At 32.4% G+C, this 23,765-nt stretch overlaps 2 protein-coding genes across 2 annotated transcripts in view; both read left to right on the top strand.

The window, feature by feature from the left end:
- The window catches only part of LOC123564046 (CUB and sushi domain-containing protein 1-like), a 156,655-nt gene that overhangs the window by 61,973 nt on the left and 70,917 nt on the right, over positions 1–23,765 (top strand). The gene's annotated exons all lie outside the window — the stretch shown is intronic.
- LOC128555149 (adhesion G protein-coupled receptor B3-like) overlaps positions 6,266–23,765 on the top strand; it is a 29,030-nt gene continuing 11,530 nt past the window's right edge. The window contains exons 1-12 of the mRNA XM_053536696.1: positions 6,266–6,536; positions 6,856–6,957; positions 7,503–7,603; positions 8,219–8,407; positions 9,130–9,225; positions 10,334–10,451; positions 11,245–11,361; positions 12,742–12,814; positions 12,999–13,116; positions 14,240–14,283; positions 14,589–14,700; positions 15,976–16,082. Of these exons, the coding sequence (XP_053392671.1) occupies positions 6,942–6,957; positions 7,503–7,603; positions 8,219–8,407; positions 9,130–9,225; positions 10,334–10,451; positions 11,245–11,361; positions 12,742–12,814; positions 12,999–13,116; positions 14,240–14,283; positions 14,589–14,700; positions 15,976–16,082 (1,091 nt within the window). The 5' untranslated portion in view covers positions 6,266–6,536; positions 6,856–6,941. The remainder of the gene's footprint in view (positions 6,537–6,855; positions 6,958–7,502; positions 7,604–8,218; positions 8,408–9,129; positions 9,226–10,333; positions 10,452–11,244; positions 11,362–12,741; positions 12,815–12,998; positions 13,117–14,239; positions 14,284–14,588; positions 14,701–15,975; positions 16,083–23,765) is intronic.

The raw sequence follows: 23,765 nt of genomic DNA, 5'->3' as shown, positions 1-23,765 counted from the left end.
TGTATGCTGGTGTATGATAGGCTGTATTTTAGATTTACAGCAAAAGATTCTTCAATATTATCCGACATTATTCATAAATTTATTTTGGTTTAGAGATTATTTTGATCATGTGATTCCCCGCAGTGATTTATACATGAATAATTTTATTTCATTTCAGGGAACAGTCCTATTACGGGTGTGAAAAGCACTGATGCAACTCAAACTCTGACAGGTAAAGTATTAACTAAATCTAATACGTAAAATAGGAAAATGCATATAGACATATTTCAGTTCATCTGTAGAAATTTCGTCAATATTTTACTGAAACTCAACAATATTATACTGAAACCCAGCAGTAATGTATACCCGCAGTATGCCTACTGCATTTTAATCAAGATACCATCTCTATTTTTAAGAAACTACACATGATGTATAACAATTATAACTCAAATTATCAATTCTTTAATAACGAAATTTGCATCATTCCGTCATCAGACGCATGCATTTAAAATTGTACATTTAAGTAGTATATTTGAAAAGTAAGTTAGTAAATGTTTTGCAGAACTCTTTGAATATGGCCTTTTTATTTTGTATAACGTTTGATTTTCCCTGGTGGCCATCTTGGATTTAAAATAGCCGCCATTCCAAGCTTATGACACAAGTTGCGAAGAGTCATCTCATTGAACTGATTTTGATTTAAGACTGAAATTATTGATATAGTGTTAATTGTTTAGTTGATAAAACGCGTATTTTAAGTATCAGTACAAGAAATGTAATTCATATAGAAACATTCGCTAGTGAGCAAATGTTGAACAGAAAGTCACGTTTTCAGCTTGAAGAATACTATCAAATCAAATTAAGTTAACATATTTTAAGGTTTTTGCAAACGGCCAGTGTCACAGTAAGTTGATGTTGATGGTTGAAATTAAAAGCGCCTCTGTTTGTCGATAACATTACATATAAATGCAGAATCTAAAGTAACTGGACTTCTACAAAATGACTTGCATGAACTATAAATTTGGGCTGATACATGTAAGAAGTGCTTGACATTCACTGTAAAAAAATATAAGTAATTGGCCACATTTTAAAACAAGTTACTGAAAACACTTACATCTAGGATTAAATATTTCAGAAAATAGCTCTTGCATCAAAAGAGGTGCGCAAGTACCCAGTACAATTCAGCTTGGTCCACAATTGATAAAACACATGGCGCAGTGCTCCTGTAACATCAACACACCGTTGAACTTGTGCCCATATTTTAGGAGTTTATTATGTAAAGCATAATTTCTTTCGTATTTGTGGAAAATTTATAAATATCTTTTTCTTTTTACAAAATTAAGAGGAAGAATTCAAATAAGTATCTAATATAAATTAAATTGGCCACTTTGAATTTCAAAATGGCCGACCGTACCAAAGACTTAAATTTATCATTAAGTTTTGTATTCGCTGCTTTAGTTTTTTGTGTTTTTGTGTTTTTTTTGTTTTTTTTTCAAAAATGTATTTTAATTTTATGAAGTATAGAGGAATGACCATTCAGAACATACCACAATACAAAGATATATCCTTATATAAATTGTTAAAAGTGTACACTTGTTTTAAAGGTACCGACCTCCAGATACTGCGATACCAAAAAGAAAAGAAAACTTTTAGATATCAGGAAATTATTGGTATATTTCTTAAGAAGGCTTTGAGACATTACATGTTGTAGAAACACACGAGAATTAGTTGTTTTAACTAATTTTTCTATTCAAAAATAAAAAAAAGCAATTGTAACAGGGTAACGGAGGTAAACTGACTTAATTATGAATGTTTATATTTAACAGTAGATAGGCACATATTACTCCGTGGTGTATTGGTTAAGAACGCGGGGAAGTTTTTGTCGATTCGGCCCGAGAGGTACCGGGTTCGAGCCCTGGATTAACTGCAATTTTTTCTTACTCTTTGACATTCGAACAAGTTGTCTGATTGGTTCAAACAAAAATAGATTTGCGAAAATAAAAATAGCAATCTTGGAAATCCAAAATATACAGAAGACGAATGTGAATGGGTCGTTCTCAGATCTTCGTTTAGAAGATCAAGTACTTTAGTCAGATTGGTGGTATTCCATATTCATCAGTAAGTGTTTCTTTGTATGTGAGTGGATATTTTTCAGAATGTTCTTTGACACCGTTGCTGAAACATGGTACGCTAAACATTTCCAGTGGTCATAGAAATGTCAATGAGTCCGCCAAAGTAGTTTGTGATCCCGGATACGAAATAATTGGCCCACAAACAGCAGTATGCACAGAAGACGGAACATGGGATACAGCACTGACAACATGCATCCCTAGAAGTACTTTCAATTTGTTCTTCCTGAAGTTTCATGTTTTTCATTAAGAAAATACAGTCGTTATTTCACTTTCGTATGTTTTAAAAAAGGTGAAGTTAAAATAGATTCTAGAAGACTTAAAAAAAAACACAAAAATCAAAACAAACAGTTAAATTGATGCTAGTTAGTACTTTAACATTAGGATGTTTATCTTGAAAGAAAAAGCTTCTCGGGCCTGTTCAGTTAAATCAATACAAGTGATATTAATATGTGTCGGCCTAAGAAACAAAAAAGGTAGAGTTTTAGGATGTATTCTTGCACGTCGGACTGGCGTTTCCGGATATTTTACCCATGCTGGCAAAACCCATCTGGCACCCCCATGCCAGATGACTCTCGTGCTGTTAATGACAACTAGTGCACTGATAATATATTGTTTAGGTAAAATTCCGAAAAAACAGGTACCTTGATAGTTTCTCGCCGTTTCTTATAGGATATTTCTCTATTCAAAATACGTTAGATTACTGTAAGAACATAACGTTTCGCTACAAACGATAAAACTAAAGTGGAACTTTGTTATTGTGCGTAACGCAAAACATCATGACGTCACTTCTGTTTACGGACGTTAATTTCCCGCGCTCTACTATAAGAAAGAGTGCTACAAAAATAGTTCTACCTGTTAGTTGTAGAATACGGTATGCAAGAATAAAATATCAGTCATGTGTTTACGAATCGGATAGAAATATCCGTCCCTCGGCCACATGTGCATGGGCGGAAATTCGGCAAGTCTCATTACATCCCAATGCGCAGGTGCCCTCGGGATATTTCTATCCGATTCGTAAACACATGACAGATATTATTACTCATACATACAAAATTGTTAAAAAATCATTCACCACATGATCAGTTTTGACGCTATTGATATTTTTGTTTCAAACAGATGTTGAGTGTTCTACATATAATCGATAACGAAGTCAAACATAAAGCCGAAGGTTAAGGCTGTAAAAGTGTTAAGCTTTGTGATACCGTATTTCGTACGAGGTTACATTAGCTTCCCATAAAAATCCTAAACATTATGGCAGGCTCCAGGGCCGGACCGAGGGAGCTCGTGCCCCCCACCCTCTCTTGTTTTGCTTAGAAGTCAGCTATACTCATTAAAGATGAATTGTACTATTTTTTCATAAGAATATTTTTTTCTCAAACTTTTGACTCAGAAACGCACCACAGAGCACCAATTCATACTTATATTTTAAAATTTTCCAGGGGGAAAGCCGAGAGTCTCTTACCCCGATAAAGTGAGGGGAGTAAAGCTAACAGTTAATGCACCAGAAGCCACCATTTCAAACTTGTATTTTAAAAAAACTGTCAAGAGAGGCTCCTGAACCCCCTAACATAGGCAAAGAAATCAATCTAATACCTACCCGCTCTCGGCACTCGCTGTACACCTTCGTTCTAGACCGGTGCCCTCATCTCAGTCTAAGAATTCTGGATCCGGGCCTGAACATATTAAGAAAGGAATTTATATGCTTTTTGAGTTCTCATTGAATTTTTATCAGCGTAATAGAATGATCATCAGATTGTCTTTTGAATCGTAAACATTATATTTATGTTATCATAACAACTTCCTTCGAAATGTGCCGAACATCCGACATGTCAAATAAGAAACATTGTAATCGGTGTATTTTATTGTAAGCATGTTGCTCAGGTAAGCAACATGCTGAAAATAGGTGGAATCATTTCATTGTCTGCTGAAAGTATCAAACATTCGTCAGTTTTACATCAGCCCCGTTTTTAGATGAAATCATGTAGCTGAAGCAATGTGTAAAACGAAAAATTTTACATTTGCTTAAAAAAGGTTTGAATTTGTTTATTGTCTGTCGAAAGCATCAAACAATAGTTAATTTTACATTATACCCATTTTCCGCAAAGGTGTACAGTCAATATTGTGGATGCGACCACGTGTCCTCAACGACCATTTGTCCTTAAAGACCACTTTGAATTCCCCCCGAACAATTTTACTATTAAAATATTTGTGCTAAACGACTTTTGTCTAACGCGACCAGCGACCGCTGATTTTTCGGCAAAATTGACTGACCTTTTTTGGTTAAGCGACCGCTAAAATTTAACTATGTCCATATTAAATCATCTTTACATCAAACACCGCCGCCGATTTATTATGAGAACGTGTTGACACTTAATTCTCGATTGCAAAAGGTGAGAAATGTAAGTAACATCTGATGGGATCCCGCAATCACTGCATAATTATTAGCGAGAGACCAATATGACCAATCAAATTCGTCGTTGTTTTTAAGATCCGCCCATTTTTTCCAATAATAAATTGACCTTGATAAATAAGGAAAACCGCATATCGTGTTATACATGTATTGTAAGCTATCCTATGTGTAATTGACTGATCTTGAATATGTCTAAACGGAAAGTGTTAACTTTGGATGATAGAGCTCGTGTGTTGGAATTAAGTAAGAACAAAAGTGCTCGTAAACTGGCTGAAGAAATGGGCGTAGGAAAAACCCAGATCCAAAACATTCTGAAACGGAAAGGAGAAGTGTTGGAGGATATTGAAAACAAGGTTTCAGGTGATCATAAACGTGTGAGGAGAGTAACTGTTCACGAAGATGTAAACAATTTGGTATATGAGTGGTTTAAGGACGTGACTGCTAGGAGAATGCCCGTGTCTGGGCCTATCTTGTGCACTCAAGCTCTTTAAGTTCGCGAGTGATCTTGGCATATAGACAAAAAACATAAAAATGCCTATACTTGACTTTATATCTTAAGCAGGTTACAGTTTTGTTTTATTTGTTTTAAACATTCACACTTATCGATACATATAACCCTTTATAAATACCATTAGAAATAAATGTGCAGATAGACCAGGTATTGAACCCGGGGTCTAAAAACAACAACCAAAAACTCTACAGACTGGGCTAATGAGCCGCATATACAAACTGTATACTCTTCTGCTATATAAAATTTCTGTTTTACGCAAGTATTTGGTCAATTATTGGTAATGATTCTTGCTTTCAGACTGTGGTGTTTGGACCTATACCAATTCAAGTTGGGCAGAACTCAGTTTTGTAACATATTCTTCAAACACCACTTTCCGGTCGACAGCGATTAGCTTCTGCAGAGAAGGTTATCAGATCAACTCAACTATGAAAAGTCTTGCAGCCACGTGCTCATCAAATGGTACATGGAGTGTACCATCGCCACCATTATGTGTTGCAGTTGGTAAATAACAAACGTTTGTTTTTCTATAAAAATGCGATATTTACACGCAGAGAACTGTTTTAAATACAATCAAGAACACGTTATAGCTGCATCTTGATATTATTCGTGTTAATTATTACGAATGTTTGGGAGAACTGATATTTCTAACAAAATCTTCGCAATGTTTTCGATGGATTTGATGATGCTCATGTAATTTTTATTTTTACACATATACTAGTATTCTCAACAGACTTAAAAAGCTAAACATATTTATAAATAAACTGTTTTTTTTTTTCAAGAGGTATTAGAACGATTTTGTTCACAAAATGGGTTGAGAAGTTATTATTATATGAAGGTAATACAATCTAAATCATTTATTTCATGAAGGAAAATTTATTCTTCATGCCACCATTGTAAATTTTAATTGGACTCAAATAACTTTTCATCTCAATGAGGCAATAACTGTGAAAACAGCTTTTGATAAATGTTATAATTTTTCGTAAACGATCTGATTATGCAATATGTCTTCTAAAATTGTCAATTTGCATATTTCAGAGTGTCCCCTCATTATCGAAACTTCAGAAAACATTACTATTAAATACAGCAATGGTAAGAGAAATGCCGTAAACTCAACAGCAACATTCGAATGTCAAGATCCTGATAGCACTATTAATGGTTATGAGACTGTTACTTGTTTGTCCAGTGGAAAATGGACTGGGCAAAGTCCTACTTGTGTCAAAAGTACGTGATGCTGATTATATTGTATCAATGTTTCTTTTAAGACGTAATGAACATTAGGTGTCTATTATTAAACGATTTAGGACTGGTTCGCAGTTTTGAGTGTTAGGCCATTTCTGTGTTATGAAAACGGTTGTTAGGTCACTGAACGAGTTAAAGCTGATTCACATAAGCACGTATCTGATACTACGACGTGAAGAATGCAAACTAGAGTAATTGATGGTTGTGACCCCATAATTGCACCGAATCTTTAGATAAACAGATTCACAGGAAAAAGGAGAGAGAGAAGGTAACATATTTAAATTGTAAATACTGGTAAAACACTATATATATGTATCCCCTAGAATTTTAAGAACGATTACTTATCATAGGCTTATGTACATCAACTATGTCATGATGTCTTAAGGCATAACATTTGTCATCTTGTTTCAATCCTGTTTAATCTTGAAGAATTAATGAAATGTGATAACTAGCACATATTCATTTTCGTAAGGACTTTCTAAACCCTTCGGAACTTGTATACTATAAAGTTTAGAAAATTAATACCATTTCTAACATGCATCAAGGTATGTTAATAAAATAACGATGATGCTTCATATTTCTAACAGTTGAGAAACACACCTTGCCCTGTCCAGATGAAAAGGATTATCGTGGAACGCACTGGGACCGAACAAAACCTGGAAAAATAGGGACAATGGGCTGTCCAGAAAGTAATGTATTGATGATTTTGTAATGTTAAGATTTATTTGTTTATGTTTCACACAAACCTTTGTCACCTAAATTATATCTGACTAAAGTTTTTTTAAATATCATGTAAGGGATATGTAGCTGGTCAATGCATTTTTCTGTGTAACATATGCTATTAATCACCAGAGAGGTGCTAGGTAGAGGCTATCTTCTTTGACCAACTTGATGCAGTTTAGAATCACGAGTTCAAGGTTATTTACATGAACTCTTGATGATTCAGTTATAATTGAATATCATCGATGATTATGTAATAGCTGTTTTTGTGGTATATTTAGTGTGAAAGGCTGTCTCCAGTAGACCTTAAAGATAATATATCCTTAGCCTAAAGATCTTTATCGTTTTGCAGAAATATTTCAAAATATTTCTACTGTTTGGAAATTTTGTTAAGAGATATCTGAAATATAAAATGGTCAAACTGGAAAAGCAAGAAGTGAAAAATGTATTTTTGTTTCTTTAACCTGTTGTGATTTTGAACCGTTAGAATAAATGTTTACTAATTTCATTTTAGATTATGCTGGAGAAATATCACGGCAATGTAATGAAGAAGGAAAGTGGCAGTTACCTGATTATAATTGTGTTAGAAAGGATATAGATAACATTGATAAGCAAGTACGTTATTATAACCGTTAATCACCGAAACCTCAGTTAAAAACGTATACAACGTTTGTATGTACTTTACTTGTTTGTCAGTTGTAGATCATTTTATAGCCAAAAAGGCCTGCTGTATTCAGAAATATTACCAAATATAACCAGTTTTCTACTTTGTAGACTCCTTTGCTGCCTGGACATTATGCTTCCAATGAAGTCCTTCAAAATTGAATGTTTCATATCGACATATTCTAATAAGCAATATTTTAAAAATATATCGAAGCTAAAGTAATAGAATACACGAATGGAAACAAGAAAATGAAAACATAATGAAGATTGACGATAAACTGTTCCGTTTATCGGTATAGTATTAGAAATATATGAGTTATGTTCCTTCCTTTCTTGTCTGTATACAGCTTTAATGTCTTCTTTGATTACAAGATGCATTTTGTGCAGGATGCTCTTTTCTAATTTCATTTTGTATACAATACACAGATTATTACTATTGCCGGATATTTAATTCAAGTTGTTACACAACTTCAGTAATGAACACAAGACCCATATAATGTCCTATATATACACAATAGGCAATAAAAACATAATTGATATGAAAATAGGAATAATTAACCTTAACAGATTGAAGCCATAAAAGAAAATCCATCAGGAGAGGTTGTTACAGAAGCGCTAGATAAACTAAACGACGTAACAAAACCAACAGAGGTAAAAGGCGGTATATATAGTGGCGAGATTGAGAAAGTGACGTCAATCTTAGACAACATTGCAGCCATATCTTTAAGTACTGAAGTGACAAACTCTCAAGCGGAGGTTCATTGAAACATATATACTTATTGAAACCCAGATGCATAACTTATTAACTCATTAGGCTAAACATTTGAAATCAAAGACCCCGACATTATCACTACGTTATTAGAATCTAATTATTATTTAATTATTATCTTATTAAAGCATAGAACGTAATCAAGTAAACAAGCAAAATTTCCACTCTTTCAGCTTAACACTTACTCTGCTAAATTTCTAAAATGAACTTATCCATCTGTCAATTTGGACAGTACCATTCACTGTTAAAAGGGTTGCTTACCAAAAAGATACTGTCTGAATGGCGAACAGTGCAGATCATGATCAGACTGCACAGCTGTGCAGGCTGATCATGATCTACACTACTCGCAAAGGTAGAATAAGTTTTTGACAGTTTCGATCAAATATTTTTATCATTAACATATATCTCATACTGTACGATTGTAAGAGTTCAGTCTCACTAAAGTACTTGATCTCCTAAGCGTAGAGTAATAGGATATGTACTTTAGTACATTGGTAAGAGATGGTTTGGTTTATTTACATGTCTTCACTTTTATTCAAAATTCAGCTTGCTTTAATTACCTGCAATTTAGTTCAGTTCATTTTATTTCGATATGGATTCTCAGAATTATTTAAAGTAATATTTATTCATTGAAATAAATAAAGTAATAAATGAAAATAAAAGGAATGAATAAGGATTTAGCAGCCTTGCAAACGTGTAAACATTTCAGGCGTTCCTGAGTACAACAAGTAACCTGTTGGACACGAGTAATACAGAATCCTGGAAAACATTATCTCAGGAAGCAGAGAGTGGAGCCAAAGAAACAGTATAACACATTACATACAACATACGTATTGCATTTAACATTACAATTTCAAAAATCAGTATAGCACATTACAAACAACATACATATTCCTTTTAACTCTACTATTGCAAAAATCAGTATAACACATTACATACAACATACATATTGTTTTTAACATTACTATTGCAAAAATCAGTACTAGAACAGATAACATACAACATACATATTGTTTTTAACATTATTATTTCAAAAATCAATATAACGCATTACATTATACTTACATAGGGCTAATTCGTTTCACTTTTGTGGCGTACGCCGTTTCGCCACTGGCATCCGGCTAGGCGTTCGTTTTGCTTACAGGTGTACACCGATGTGCGCCATATGAATTCGGGTAAAACATTTAAAAAAATGGGGTTAATGTCAGTTAAGGTAGAAACATACCACAAGAAATATTTTGCTAACTTATTTGGAACTGACCATAGTAGAAAATCATAAAAAATCAGATTTTTTTTTCATTTGCAGCTCACGTGGCCGGAGTACGCCGAAGCGTTCGTTTATAAAAAAAACCGGCGATAACATTTTTCTTGCCACTCAAGTGACCGGCGTATCCCGGATTGAGTGAAACGAATTTGCCAATATTGTTTTTAATATAACTATTTTAGGAAACAGTATAGTGCGTTACTTCTGACATATATATTACTATATATCAGTGGCAGAGAAGAACTACGTAACAATAAGATATTTTGCCGTATGCTTTTTTGGTGTTGTTTAGATTAGTTTACATTTGCTAAGTACTCCGGAAGTATATGAGGTGAAAAACGACTTCTGACATAATTAACTCTGTCAGATCGTTTTGAAAAGATAGCCTCTCCCTGTGGTCGTGGTGATCGATTGATAAGTTTCCCATTATTTACTTGACACGGTGTATCAAGCTAGATTTCTCAGATTTTCTTCTTTTTTATACGAAGAAAAGTAAGTTCAAATTTTTTGCAAACTTAGTAATATAATGCTTTCATATAAAACAATATGCTGATCACGAAAGTATGTATAAGTATATACCATAATTATTGTAATATATAGCCATGCCCTGTATTGCATTTTAACATATATATATAATGTTTTTATAAAGCATAAAACAGACGGAGCAGCAAAGATTCTTGACGTGGTCAGTCGGTATTCGGACGCCGTTGCAGCATCACTCAAAAACTCATCCAACCAAACAACAACAGTCGCTGTCAAAAACTTAAGTACATCCTTCATTTTCTTATTATTAAATAGGTTTGTTCAATGAATGATTTTGTTTGACTGTCTGTTGCTTTTTATCTGAATAATTCCAATTATTAACTTATTATCATATAAGTGTGTTCAATTGCTTTTTAAGAGAATAATTCAAATTCTATTTACAACACAGTGAACACTGATTTTCATTTGCGTTGAAAGGAAACTTGACGTTATCTTTCAATTTTGTCATTAATGGTAATTATCACATTAGTTCGTAGGCGTGATCAATACTTTAATGATCTAGACAAATCTTACAGTTTGACTTCTGTGTAATGTTAATCATTGCTGCAAACCGGGTATTTTACGCAAACAAACGCGTCAGGTACCTAAATGTCTAACCACAAATCAAAAGGCCAACAGATTAAAACAGTTAACAGAGTACAATTAAAGCCGAGTACATTTAAACGTTAATTTTTACCGTGGTAGTCGATTCTATGTAAAGTTTGATAATCAGAATTTCTGGAATTTATGCATGATATATCGTTTGAAAAATAACTTTAAAATAAATATAAATGCCTCGTACTTATTAAGTTTGCATATATGCATGCTTTACCTGATTTTGAAAAGTTTTTACATTCATAAAACCCAGCAAACAGAAACCATTCCTATAACAAAAACAAATATAATTAATTTCTCGGTCGAAAATCTTCAGAAAGAACTGAACAAAATTTAATAATCTTTTTTTTCGCTGCAAATCCGTACACACAGGGTGATCAACTTTAATCAGAGTTGTTTTATATTATATAATTCAATTTTCAGTTTTGCACGTGACAAAGATCGATGACAAATCAAATGGAGTTACGTTCCCGTCAAAATCAGAGTCTAAAATTTACAACATGACAAGTTCTTTCCATTTACCGAAACAGTCACTTAAAGGTAAACATTGGTGTTAATTATATGAAATCTTAACAAGCTAATCAAAACTTTTTTTTGTTATAAATGGCATCCGCACATCATAATGAATTGCCTGTGACTAGAGTTATTTATGAGATAAATCAAGCCACATTTTTATAAGTATATAGCCTGTCCGCTTAACTTAAAGGTTAAAGGTCAGTAATTCAAATCCTTCTTTGTTTCATATAAAAAACGACAACTTCAGGTCGTCTTTACGTATCTTTAGAGAACATCACTTTTTCCTATACCTATTTTTCATGAAAGTTCTATCACCAATTAACGAAAAAAAATGAAAAGAAAATATGGGGTTATGTAGTTCCTAGTGAAATGCCAGTCAGTTGTGGTCTGCTACCCTAAAATGGCGCATATTTACTCTCATCCGCGCAATAAACAACTACTTCCGGTTTCGATCTGCAAAACTTGCCATGTGGGGTGTATGAACACGAAAACCGTCTCATTTCATGCAGAATGTATTCTAGTAGTGAAAAACGGTGATTAAAGCACTCGTTCTACACGAATTTGCGCAAAAAATGGGAAAATTAGGATCTATTTATTATGGACTTCTTTCGACTACACCACGGAAGCACATTTTCGACCGAATTACTGACCTTATTCCTATAAATATAACATCATATAACATAACATCATATAACATCACTTTTTCCTATACCTATTTTTCATGAAAGTTCTATCACAAATTACCGAAAAAATGAAAAGAAAATATGGGGTTATTTAGTTCCTAGTGAAATGCCAGTCAGTTGTGGTCTGCTGCCCTAAAAATGGCGCATATTTACTCTCATCCGCGCAATAAACACCTACTTCCGGTTTCGATCTGCAAAACTTGCCATGTGGGAGGGGTGGGGGGTGGGGGGGGGTGTATGAACACGAAAACCGTCTCATTTCATACAGAATGTATTCTAGCAGACTAAGTGAAAAACGGTGATTAAAGCACTCGTTCTACACGAATTTGCGCAAAAAATGGGGAAAATGGGATCTATTTATTATGGACTTCTTCTACACCACGGAAGCACATTTTCGACCGGATTACTGACCTTATTCCTTAAAAGGGATAGCGCATATCCAGAGGTTGCGGGGTCTAGGGCGAGGCTTATATGTTCCGTGTCGATTTGATAGAAGTCATGACGTCCTCTACCTCTAGTTCATGTAGAGAATCCAAGAACACTATGCTTATTAACACTGTTGAAAAACGGCGCTAAACCCAAAATTAAAAAAAAATATATAAACTACCAGTTTGTATTTTAACCGTTTTCTACATTCACTGTAAATGTTTTTTTTATATTCCGAATCGACTAGACACACTTTTAAGACAACAACTACACATGATAATATTTTGCGTTGCAGGAGTGAAACATGTTTCCAGCGTACTCTACAATAATCTGACAGGAATATTGCCTTCTAGGACAATTTCTGATGGGTGACGTATATAGTGTCTTCTATCAATTCGTTGAATACATCTTTCCTGTTGCATAATGTCTCGTTATCGTTGGTAATTACATTCCCGTATCCGAAGCCTTATCAAATCTTTTTTTTACGTATTGTTGCAAAAGTATTAATGTCATTTGTATTGTGCTTTCTATTATTTCATATATGATGCGTAGACAAGAAGAGAAGGACTATAAACTAAAAATAAATTCTGCAGTGGTTTCTGTAAAAATACAAAACTGGGAACAGAACAAAGACCCTTTTCATATCAACCTGAAATTAGGTCATTTTCAGGTGAGTGTCTTCTTGCATAAATTCAACAAGAATTGTCAGTTAATATTTCTTAAGTACCGATTTTTAATACAATGTATAATGTTTTTCATTAGCTGATTGCATTTGCCTTTGTTTGGGTCATGGACATTCGTGTTGACCGAGGCCATTACGCTGAAGTAAATACGTCTGTCAGTATCAAAATATTAACTTTAAAATAATAACCGTTGCCGGCTGTCATTATTAATTTGTGGTGTAAACGAGAAATGTTGATCACATTTTTCTTTTTTTCACGGTTCTTGAATATAAGTATGGACATAGTTTTAGTTATGTTGACTTTCAAAGGAGAAAAAATCATCAGTTTAACACTATTGTTAAACGTACCTTCTCTGTGGTGAAACACATTGCTGGCGGCGTAGCCAATGTCAAGCTGCTATTGGACATTAGAGCACAACTAAGTGAACGCGACGTTTTGCAAGACAGAGCAACCCTTGAACTGGTAACTGAACGCCTGTTTATTGAATCTGCAGACCAGGACAGTATGAATTCATCGACAGCCCTTCTTAAATTCGTTTATTCCGATAAAAGTGTTTTTAAAACGACGCAAACGTGCACTTCGGTCTTCCGTTAATTTTAACATCTTATGATAGTCACAAGTTACTCTAGGGTAAAGCGCATTAAGTGATTTTCATCTGTACTCGTATTAATAATAATATCATTATTAAAGTATTGACGAAACTTTTAAAAATCAATATATCATCATTTTTTTACCAAGAACGGGTCCTGATTTCACCCAAATTGGCTGAACAAGTCAGAAACTGTACCACTTCCGACACAGGTGATAAATAATCATATTAAAGGAATCTGATATTATCCAATAGAATCCTGAACTGGGGTGAAGCAAAATATTGGCGACATTTTTATCGTATAACTTTGACAGTGAATGTTGTATAACGACAAGGTTTTTTTTTTGTTGTTACTAATTGATAGGGTAGTAAGTAAAATATATCTGTAAGAATAAAGTCCTTGGAAAATCAAAAGATGAAGGGAACTATTTTTTTGTTCTGTTCGCTAGTATTAACTATTTCATGTATAACATACTGTATCTATCCAGTTGAAAATTTATATCATATTTTTTCTTATTCAGGGAAAATTCAATAATCCTCTATGTAGTTTCTGGAATGAAGATAAGTAAGTTTTTTTTTCTTCAATATTATAACACATATGTCACCTATGTTACATTTTGGATATTTACTTGTACTCTATCGACATACATAAAATAGCAAAAAAAATTGTAAAAACCACGATAATGACAATTTTACTGGTATTAGTGATGAGTTAATAAAGGCCATGAGGCCGGAACGTAGATAAAATAGAGAGAAAAAAAAAAGATTATCTATTGGACAGAATTGTTGCACATACTGTTTATTTATACCAAATATATTTCATGCCCTTACACAGTGTGCAAGTCTAGAAACTAATGTACCTAATTTCAGGACAGCTTGGGATAGAAAAGGGTGTAATTTAACGTCTTCGTCCTCGTCGGAAACAGTATGTGAATGCAACCATTTGACAAATTTTGCGATCTTAATGAGCCCTTGGGAAGAAGTACGTAAAATATTCAGTTGTGTATTCATTAGTTTCGTTATCAAACAGGCTCAAAAAATAAGAAAGGTCTAGGTAGTCATAGGCCTTGCCCCCATCAAGTAAATTATGATTTTTTTTAACAATTAATTTAGGTTAGTCGTTCGTTCATTACACCGTTCTGAAGAAAAAAAAATATATCGCAAATATATCTTGTTTAGTCTAAAAACGGTTTTGTTATTTTATAAATTTCAGACTATTTGTACACCAAAAAGCATTATCTAAATTTGGGTTTATTGAAAGATTGTAACTCAACTTACAGGATACCTTGTTTTAGCATAAAAGCAATATTTCAGAGTAAATGTTGAGTGAAACTTTGAGGTAAAATTGTACTCAAAATTGTTCACTGGTCAAGATTTTACAAAAGGAAAATGGCTGTATCAAATATATACTATTTAAGATACACTGAACAAAATAGTTACGCTGCAATTTGCTTCGTTCCCAATGTTCAAAAATTACAAAATCATATATCAAATTTTCAAAAATAGCGAATCGTACAAAGTTATGACTTTATTCATTTCACAACTACATCTCATTTTTCAAAAGTTACAAAAGTACACATAAAAGTTTTGTTTGTTTAGGTAAACAGGTGAATACCATTTATGATAAGCTGAGAAGAATTTGATTTAAATACTGAGAAGGATTAATTATCATACACTAATCAAAATATCCTTTACAATAGTGTACGGCAACAACGTTATGTTGACATTTTAGTTTGTGACTTTTAAAAAATTGGTGCATCAAATTATATGATGTCATTGTTATGTTGTGATGAAACTTTGTAACGATCCTAGCGACATAATGTTTTACACGTACTATTATTATACGAATGTACTTTCAGACATTTGTAAATAATTGACAAAACAACAAATGACATTTTAGCTGTTTTGTTAAGTATAGATTTAGAATTTTTGAACGTCCCTACATCTATTAGTGGAGACTTTACCCTGACGTTGAACTATCTGGAGCTTTTAATGAAAATAAACATATTGAACATTTACAGTAAAAGTAAGTTCAGGTAAGAGCATATTCTGTCTCTTTCATTTATTGTTCCTTTCAGGTACATCGGGGAGCATGTTTAGTTGTCCCTTTACCTTCTATTACACCTAATTTTAAACAAATGAATACCACAAACTCAATATAGAAGAATAATATTTTTGTAGACTTTTAGGTATTTTAAGATTGTTTATGAATAATGCCGCAACGTTAACGCCAGTGCCATATTTCTTTTTTTTACAGGAAAATGTTGACACGAAGGCTATTGATATCATATCAATTGTTGTTGGATGCAGTATCTCATTGGCTGCTTTACTCATTACCATCATAGCCTCTATTGCACACTGGAGGTAAGTTTGGAATAAGTATTCTTAAGACGGTTCGGACTTAAGATTTTTACGCGTTCATCCATGGCCATTACATAAAACAAGAACAAATATCAAATAAAAAAAGCCACGTAACAATAACACGCGCCCCCTCTCCCTATTATAGTGTTTGTATGAACATGTGCATGATAAATAATGCATAAAATATATAAACAAACTAAACGCAAACAGAGAACGAAGACAAGACAAACAAATTAATGAACACAGTTGAGCACCACTTTTGGATGATCAATGGTTTAAGTATTACTTGGCAGAAATGGTCTCCGTTATGTAACAACATCATGCGTAACACACAGACTCTTCATTTAAAGGTTAAGGTCATTATTGTCAAATATCAACAGTGAAGAAAGCTAACAGTGTCTGCCTTATGTCCGCTCCATAACTGTGCCATCCATCAAGAATATTTTTATATAACTTTGGACAAATGTTTACAATAATAAGCCGATATTACATCTGCAACTCACAGACAATTATATCAAAGGTCAAGGTCAATCCCGGAGGTCAAACGTAAACACAGTCTGTTAAATACATTTGCTATCAAATCAAAGAGTTAAAGTAGTACTAGGAACATTATGTTCCCCATAAGGTGTTGTCGTCGAGCCAACACTAAGATCCCTCCCTAGCTGAAAGGAAAAGGTCACACCGGAGGTCAGAATTTAACAGGGTAAGACCCATCCCATAAGCATTAATGACAAGGTCATACCAGGAAAGTGGTAATATATATAGCGCTTTTGGCGTTATTTGACCTTATTTAACCTTTTGACCACTTCTAAAAAACCCAAAGTCAAACAATTAAAAAACAAAAAATAAACAAGTTTTCATAGTACTATATGAAAACCTATAGTAATATATGATTAAACACTTCCACCAAATATTTGTCAAAATCCTACCACGAAAACAGGGTCAGTTTAACCTCACTTAACCTCTTGTTTTTATTTTGTAAGTGCACAAAGTTTAAAACCCGGAAGAAACATTTACAGGTGTCACATTTTATTGGATTTATTTTCATTCATAAAACCGATATGTTTACATTTGTAGTACAATTTCGTTTAAACTTCCCCGTGATCGATTTACGTTTTACAGCTGATTTAATATAAGTGTTTTATTAAATATCCACTCACACAATTAAAAAACACAGGTTTGTAACCTTACATTTTTTTCGTACTTTCAGAAAAGCTGGTTATAAATAGCTGACATATTTTCTGAAAATGGCTATGTAGGAAACCACAAATTCAACCAATCAAAAGCCTGCCATTTTTCTGCCAAGTGGCAGCAATGTGACAATGTCTGCCAACTTGGCAAACTTTTGGCAGAAATTTGACAATAGTGTTATAATAAAATTTTGAACACATTATATTTTATATACTGTTTTATTAGTATATTTTTTTACAACAAAATTACTGTATTTCTACTCTTCTTTTTTTACTCAAGACTTTGTGGAGGGGTGCTTCTCAAATCTGAAAAATAATGAAAGGCTAATTTAAATGAAATAAATAAATCTTAAGAAGTATGACATTAGTATCAAATAAAAAACACAAATAAAAATTATACATTCAAAGCAACTTACTATATGGATTTTTCTTTTTCTTTTAAGAGATTCTTATTCTTCCGCTTCAAGTTTTCTTTTTCTTTCTTGAGATAACATTTTTCTTTCGATTTCCCCATATTGTTGCGACCAATTTCGTCTGCTTTTTTCAAGTTTTAAAAACTTTTTAAGTTCCTTTAAAAATTCCAATCCCCGTTCACTGTTATTTATTGCTTCTTTGATATTTAATGTTTGAATATTTTCTTGCATTTTTTCTAAAATTGCCCGGTCTATAAATATTCCACATGGGATTGACGACTTTAAACACTCAATCGAAATTTCAATTTCATCATTAACTTTGTCTAATCTTCTTCTTATCTCAAATTTTGAAGGCATTTTATAGTATTAATGCGTACGATCTAAAATCCGATTTTGAAATGTTTTCTGTTGGTAGAAGAGTACAAGATTAATACTAAAAGAGACTCAATAATTTATTGACTTGATATTGTGCAATGTTTGTGTACGTTTTCACATAGCAACTACCGCAATATTTACTACTCTATTCATAAAAACAAAGAAAAATATCAAACAGGGCGTGCCACGCACCAAAAGCGCAGCCTCCTCAAAACGAACCCCCAGCACGCAAACGCGTGCACCACACACACACTCAAAGCTTACACATCAGGACAAAACGAACAACACACACACACACACACACACACACACACACACACACTCAAAGCCAACACATAAGGACAAGACGAACAATAAGCATACACACACGCGCGCACACAAAGTCAACACACAAGGACAAAACGAACAAACAAAGGAACACAGTGGGGCACCGCCTTGGAACGGTCAGTGGCAAAAACACCACTGGGGAGCTTAAACTGGTTTATGGTGCGCACCCAACCTCACTCTTACCCCCACCATGTTCCAAAGACATGGGACAGTGTAAATAAAAGTAATCCCCTCCAGGTGAATCTCTAACACACGTAATGGAAACAAAAAGGCATGGCATGTAATACACAAAGATGCTCGTGTATAAATATATAAAAAGCAAACCTTAAGAACCAAAAACGTATGTACTCAATGCCTTTTCAGAAGACAGAGCAACAAGAGAAAGCCCGACGAAACAGGCCAGAAGACAAATATCAAAAACAGTTCAGTCCTAGTAGGATTTAAAAACTGCTCATCATAGAGTTGACATTGGAAACTAATATGTTTATCTTGTTATACCTTGCACGTCACCGAATCAATAATAGATTAAAGCTATGGAGTTTAATAGAAAAGGCGACATAACTAGTATACTATTATGTGTTGTGCAGAATAACGGGGTATTATCCCTTAGATGTAAAAACATTTATAATTGTTTGTTCATTTACTTTTTGATTGTTAACTTTTAGTATTCTATACAATAAATCATAAATATTTATACCATCTTGTAACATTTTAATGAAAAATAAACAATAATAACCACAAAGTGTACTTGTTTTGTCTTGATATTGTATGTCGTTATACTTGACTCCGGGTATATATTCAATTACCTCCTTCGGTGGAGGAAGTCCAAATGGATCAAAGTACAAAGTATTTATGTCACAAACCCAATGTGTTCCAGAACCAACAGAGTCGTCCAAATTTATAATTCCACATTCATTATTCAACTTTGATTTTGGTAAATCATTTTTACTAAATACACCCCTAAAGTTTTTAATACTGAGTTGTTTAACCCATTGTTCAATTTCAAAGTTAGAAATTGGTTTGTTTATAAATTTTATTTTTTTTTTACTATAGGAATTCGTCTGTAAGGTCTCCTTTGAGAATCAATCTGTAGTCCTTTCCCACTTAACAAAGATGTAATCAAAGGTATCCCTAGACTAGCAGCCAGCATACCCAGGAACCCACCATTTTGTTTCTGTTTTTGTGTTAATTTAATCACTCCAGATCCTACTAGTTGCTTTCTTTGATTAGGTGTAAGATATGGTGATATTATATTTCTCTTATCATTAGCTATCGAAACCATACCATTCCCAAGTAACTTACTAACACCGGTACTGGCCAGCCCAGAGAGGGCTCCGATGCCTAGAGGGGCTAATATTTTTTTAGCTATTTTTGCTGCCATTGGAAAAATTGTTTTTCCTAACAAACCACTCAAAGCTCCTAAAATCCACCATTTTGACCTTGATTGGACATCTGTTTTTTTGAAATTGTAATTTCTAATCCCTTATTATTTCTAATAGACTTTTCAATTTGATTAATTTGTGTTTTTGTTAAAAGTAAAGAGAAGTTTCCACGTAATTGTTCATGTTTTAATCTAAAAGTATATGGAATTTTATTATTATAAGCCTGTGCTAAATGTTTCTTTTGCCCATCTGTTAGGTTAACCTTCTATTCAATATAATTTGATGACATTATATACTTTATATTTATTTTAATTTTATTTTATTTTAATTTTATTTTATTTAAACAATAATAAGTTCATTTCCAATAGTATTTATTTCAACTGTTTCTTCATACAATTGCGTAAACACGAATATTAGCTGCCGGTGGAATATTTAACCTAACTGTTAATGTAATATGCTTAGGATCATTTGTTATTACTTCCTTTTTATATTCCAAATTAAAATGAACAAATCCAAACAATTTTAGAAAATTAAATCTATTTAAGAGACTTCCAGTAGTTTTGTTATTTTGTTTATAATAATAATTAATTACATCATCATATATTCTTGATATACTTGTGTATTCTGTTTCTGGATAAAAAACACCATTACCAGCTTCAAGACGACAAGAGCTCAAAGTGCAATTATCATTTGCTGCATTAATTTTAAATGTATCTAATAAATGTGGATTATGTTCTTGTGAATTACTTTTATTAGGTCGTTGTAAATAAACAAATACATGTTGTGATTTTGTTACACCAGCCGTTATTCTAAAGGTTATATTATTTTGTTGTATATCAGTTGATTGTGTCACCATTTCCCGAAGGTATGACCATCTTGCTTTTGTAAATCTTTCAGCAATTAGATTAAGTCCAAATTCATTGAAAATTAAACGCGGAACCCATAGAATTAATTTTGTTACAATTACTCTACCAGCATCAGCAGCATTAGCTCTAAAAGTTAATTCATCATCATCTGTCAGCTGTAGTGTTATTTGAATTCGACTTGGAGGTATAATATTAGTTTCTAAACCCTGAAAAAATGAATAATTATTTAATGGAATTTTAGCATTTACCTCTTTACCACCCTGGATTAATTCCTTTCTAAATTTGAAACCTTTATTATCATCAGCAGCAGCAGTAGCAGTAGTATCTAAATAGATAAATTCATTTGTTCCAGTTGATTTTACATAATCATTAGATAGTTCAACTAAATTTTTTACATTTATTACTTTGTATAAATTATTACAATCATATACAATTTTTCCATTTTGTTTAACCACTAACTGATCAATAATTGAAGCTGCATTATTAATTAAAGCAATTTGATCTCCGTCAGCATAATTATTACCATTAGCAAGTTTATTAACTTTAAAACTTACTTCAAAATAACCATTAAACCAATCAAAATATGAACTTCTATCATTAATTGTAAAGTGATATCCGTTTTTGTTGCTTAACATTATTTCCCAAGACAGATATTAAGGCTGTATCTAATTGAATAGGAGTTAGTTCGTATCTTTCACAATATTGTTTTGTTCTAAACATGTATATTATATATTATTTTATTTTTTATAAATTAATCTGTTAATACGTTTACGCGTCCCCGATCCTGACAATAATCTATTTAATCTTATATCAATATCCTCCTCCTCATTATTTTTACTGTTATTCTTTTCTTGTAATTCCTTAGCAATTAAATTATTAGCAGCTAAATTTCCAACTTCCATTCCAACCTTTTTTGTTCCACTTTCAAGTGCTGCTTTTCCTGCTTTTCCAGAGCCTTTTTTCCAGCTGTGCTAATTGAAGATGCAACTCCACTTGAAAACAATTTCGTTAAAGTGTCAAAGATACCTGTACCGTGTATATTTTCTTCTCCCGTGTGAGTATCAACATAAATAAATATTCCTTTATTTTTATCATAAACTTTCTTGTACATTATATAAAACTAAATTTTAATTAATTTCTTTTAATATTAATGTAAAACTTGTTTCAACCCCGTTAAAATTAATTATTCTACCAAATATGTCTGTAATATATATTCTTATTGAATTTATAATATTTTTATTAATTCCAGAATATCCAACTCTTCGTGGTTCTTTTGTAAATGGATAAGCTCTTGTTAAATCTGCAGTACTTAAAGCATAGATAATATCACTAAAATTACCATCAACAAGTGAATTATCAATAAGATCACAATGAATATAAATTGTATCCACAGAGTTAGTTATATTTGGTGTTGTAGTTCCCCATTCAGTATTTCTCAATGCTTTTTTCTCAAATCCAAGCAATGTATGAAAATTTGACATTCTTAAATCCAACATAAAATTATCATGAATTGAAATCAAAATCTTAAAACTACTTAAATCAAATTCCAAACTTATTGGAGCAATGCTTGATTCACCATTAAAATCATCATTACTTATTAATGTTTCCCTTATGTAATTATTAATATCAGTGTAACTGTAAGAACCATTTGTAAATATAATATCTTTCCAATCCTTACCATTATTATAACGAATTCTTTTATTATCATATTCATCACTAATATTATGCCAAGAATAAGTCATAGTGTTAATACTATCCAAACCAACAGCATAAGTTTTATTTTTATCTAAAATTAAAGAACGACCAAATCTGATTGTAAAATCACTCGGAGTATTTTTATTATCATCTTTAACTGTTTCAGAACTTAATACTATTTTTTGTTCCATTTATATATTCAAGAAAAATATTTTTTATATAACATTTCATGTTGTTCTGGTAACAATTCATTCATTTTTAATAATTCATCAATTATACTAATACCTTCATTTTTTAGTTTTTCATTATTATTTCCAGCATCAATCGAACCACAAATTAACTCCAAGTCATTAACCAATTCTTCTGGATTACATGGACAAACGTCATAACCCTGTCCCCTAATTATTTTTTTTAAACTTCATAGATCTTTTATTGATAGGTAATCCTGATTTTTCTGTTAATTCTTTAAATATTTTTCTAGAATGAATTGAATGTTTTTTATTATTGTTATATCTTTTATTAATCAAATCAATTAAATCATCATCTACTTTAGTGTTAATTACTTCTTTTCCAGTTATTCTATCCTTAGCGATTAATTTGTTTTGACCATAAAGTTTATTAAGATCAATAATTAAATTTCCATATTGACCATTTGGTGACACTTTATATGGATTATGATATCTTATTCCTTTTCCCATATATTTTCCTTGTTTTAGAATATCATTGATTACTTCTCTATATTTTTTATAATTATCCGACTCAGCCATAATTGCTTTCTGTTGCTCTAGCTCGAGATTTGTGGGGTTTTTCATTCTAGTTATTGCACCAGATTTACTACCCAATTTTTTTATTTTCTTTGATACCTTTTCTATGATATCCTCTACTTCTTCCCTAGTCATTTTTTCATCAGGATTTTCAGATTCAGTGTGAAAAAATTCAAACACTTCTTGCGGCGTCCAATATTGTTTTGCATCTAAAAGATCTAAATCAATTTCTTTATTTAATACCTCGGATCAAATTCTTTTGGTCTTGCTCCCAATTCTTCTTCTTCTGATTCTTTGGATGTATCGTCAGTTGTTTCAGTTATTCCCATCTTTTCTCTTCCATAATCTTCTAATTTCCCAAATTTATTTCTTCAATCTATTGGCGTATAGTCTTTTTCCCAATCTATTGATGTATAGTCTGGTTCTTTCCGACCTTCTGAATGAAAATAAGGAGTCGATTTTAAAGCTTGTTGTTTTTTAGATTCATCCTGCATTTCTTTAGTTAATTCAGTAATACTTTGTGTTAGATCTTCTGATATACTTTTTGGAAGTAACGCTAATTGCTCTTTAATTCCAGGTAATGCTTTTAACTGACTTGATAATTTTTCTTTTTGACTTTCTATTCCTTCAGTAATTGGTTTATAAATTTCAGTGTAGATATCCCTATTTGTAGC

The sequence above is a fragment of the Mercenaria mercenaria genome, chromosome 2 (genome assembly GCF_021730395.1).
Source record: "Mercenaria mercenaria strain notata chromosome 2, MADL_Memer_1, whole genome shotgun sequence".
NCBI lineage: Eukaryota > Metazoa > Mollusca > Bivalvia > Venerida > Veneridae > Mercenaria > Mercenaria mercenaria.
Note: the sequence above shows the minus strand (reverse complement) of the source record. Positions and strands in the feature narration are given on the sequence as shown.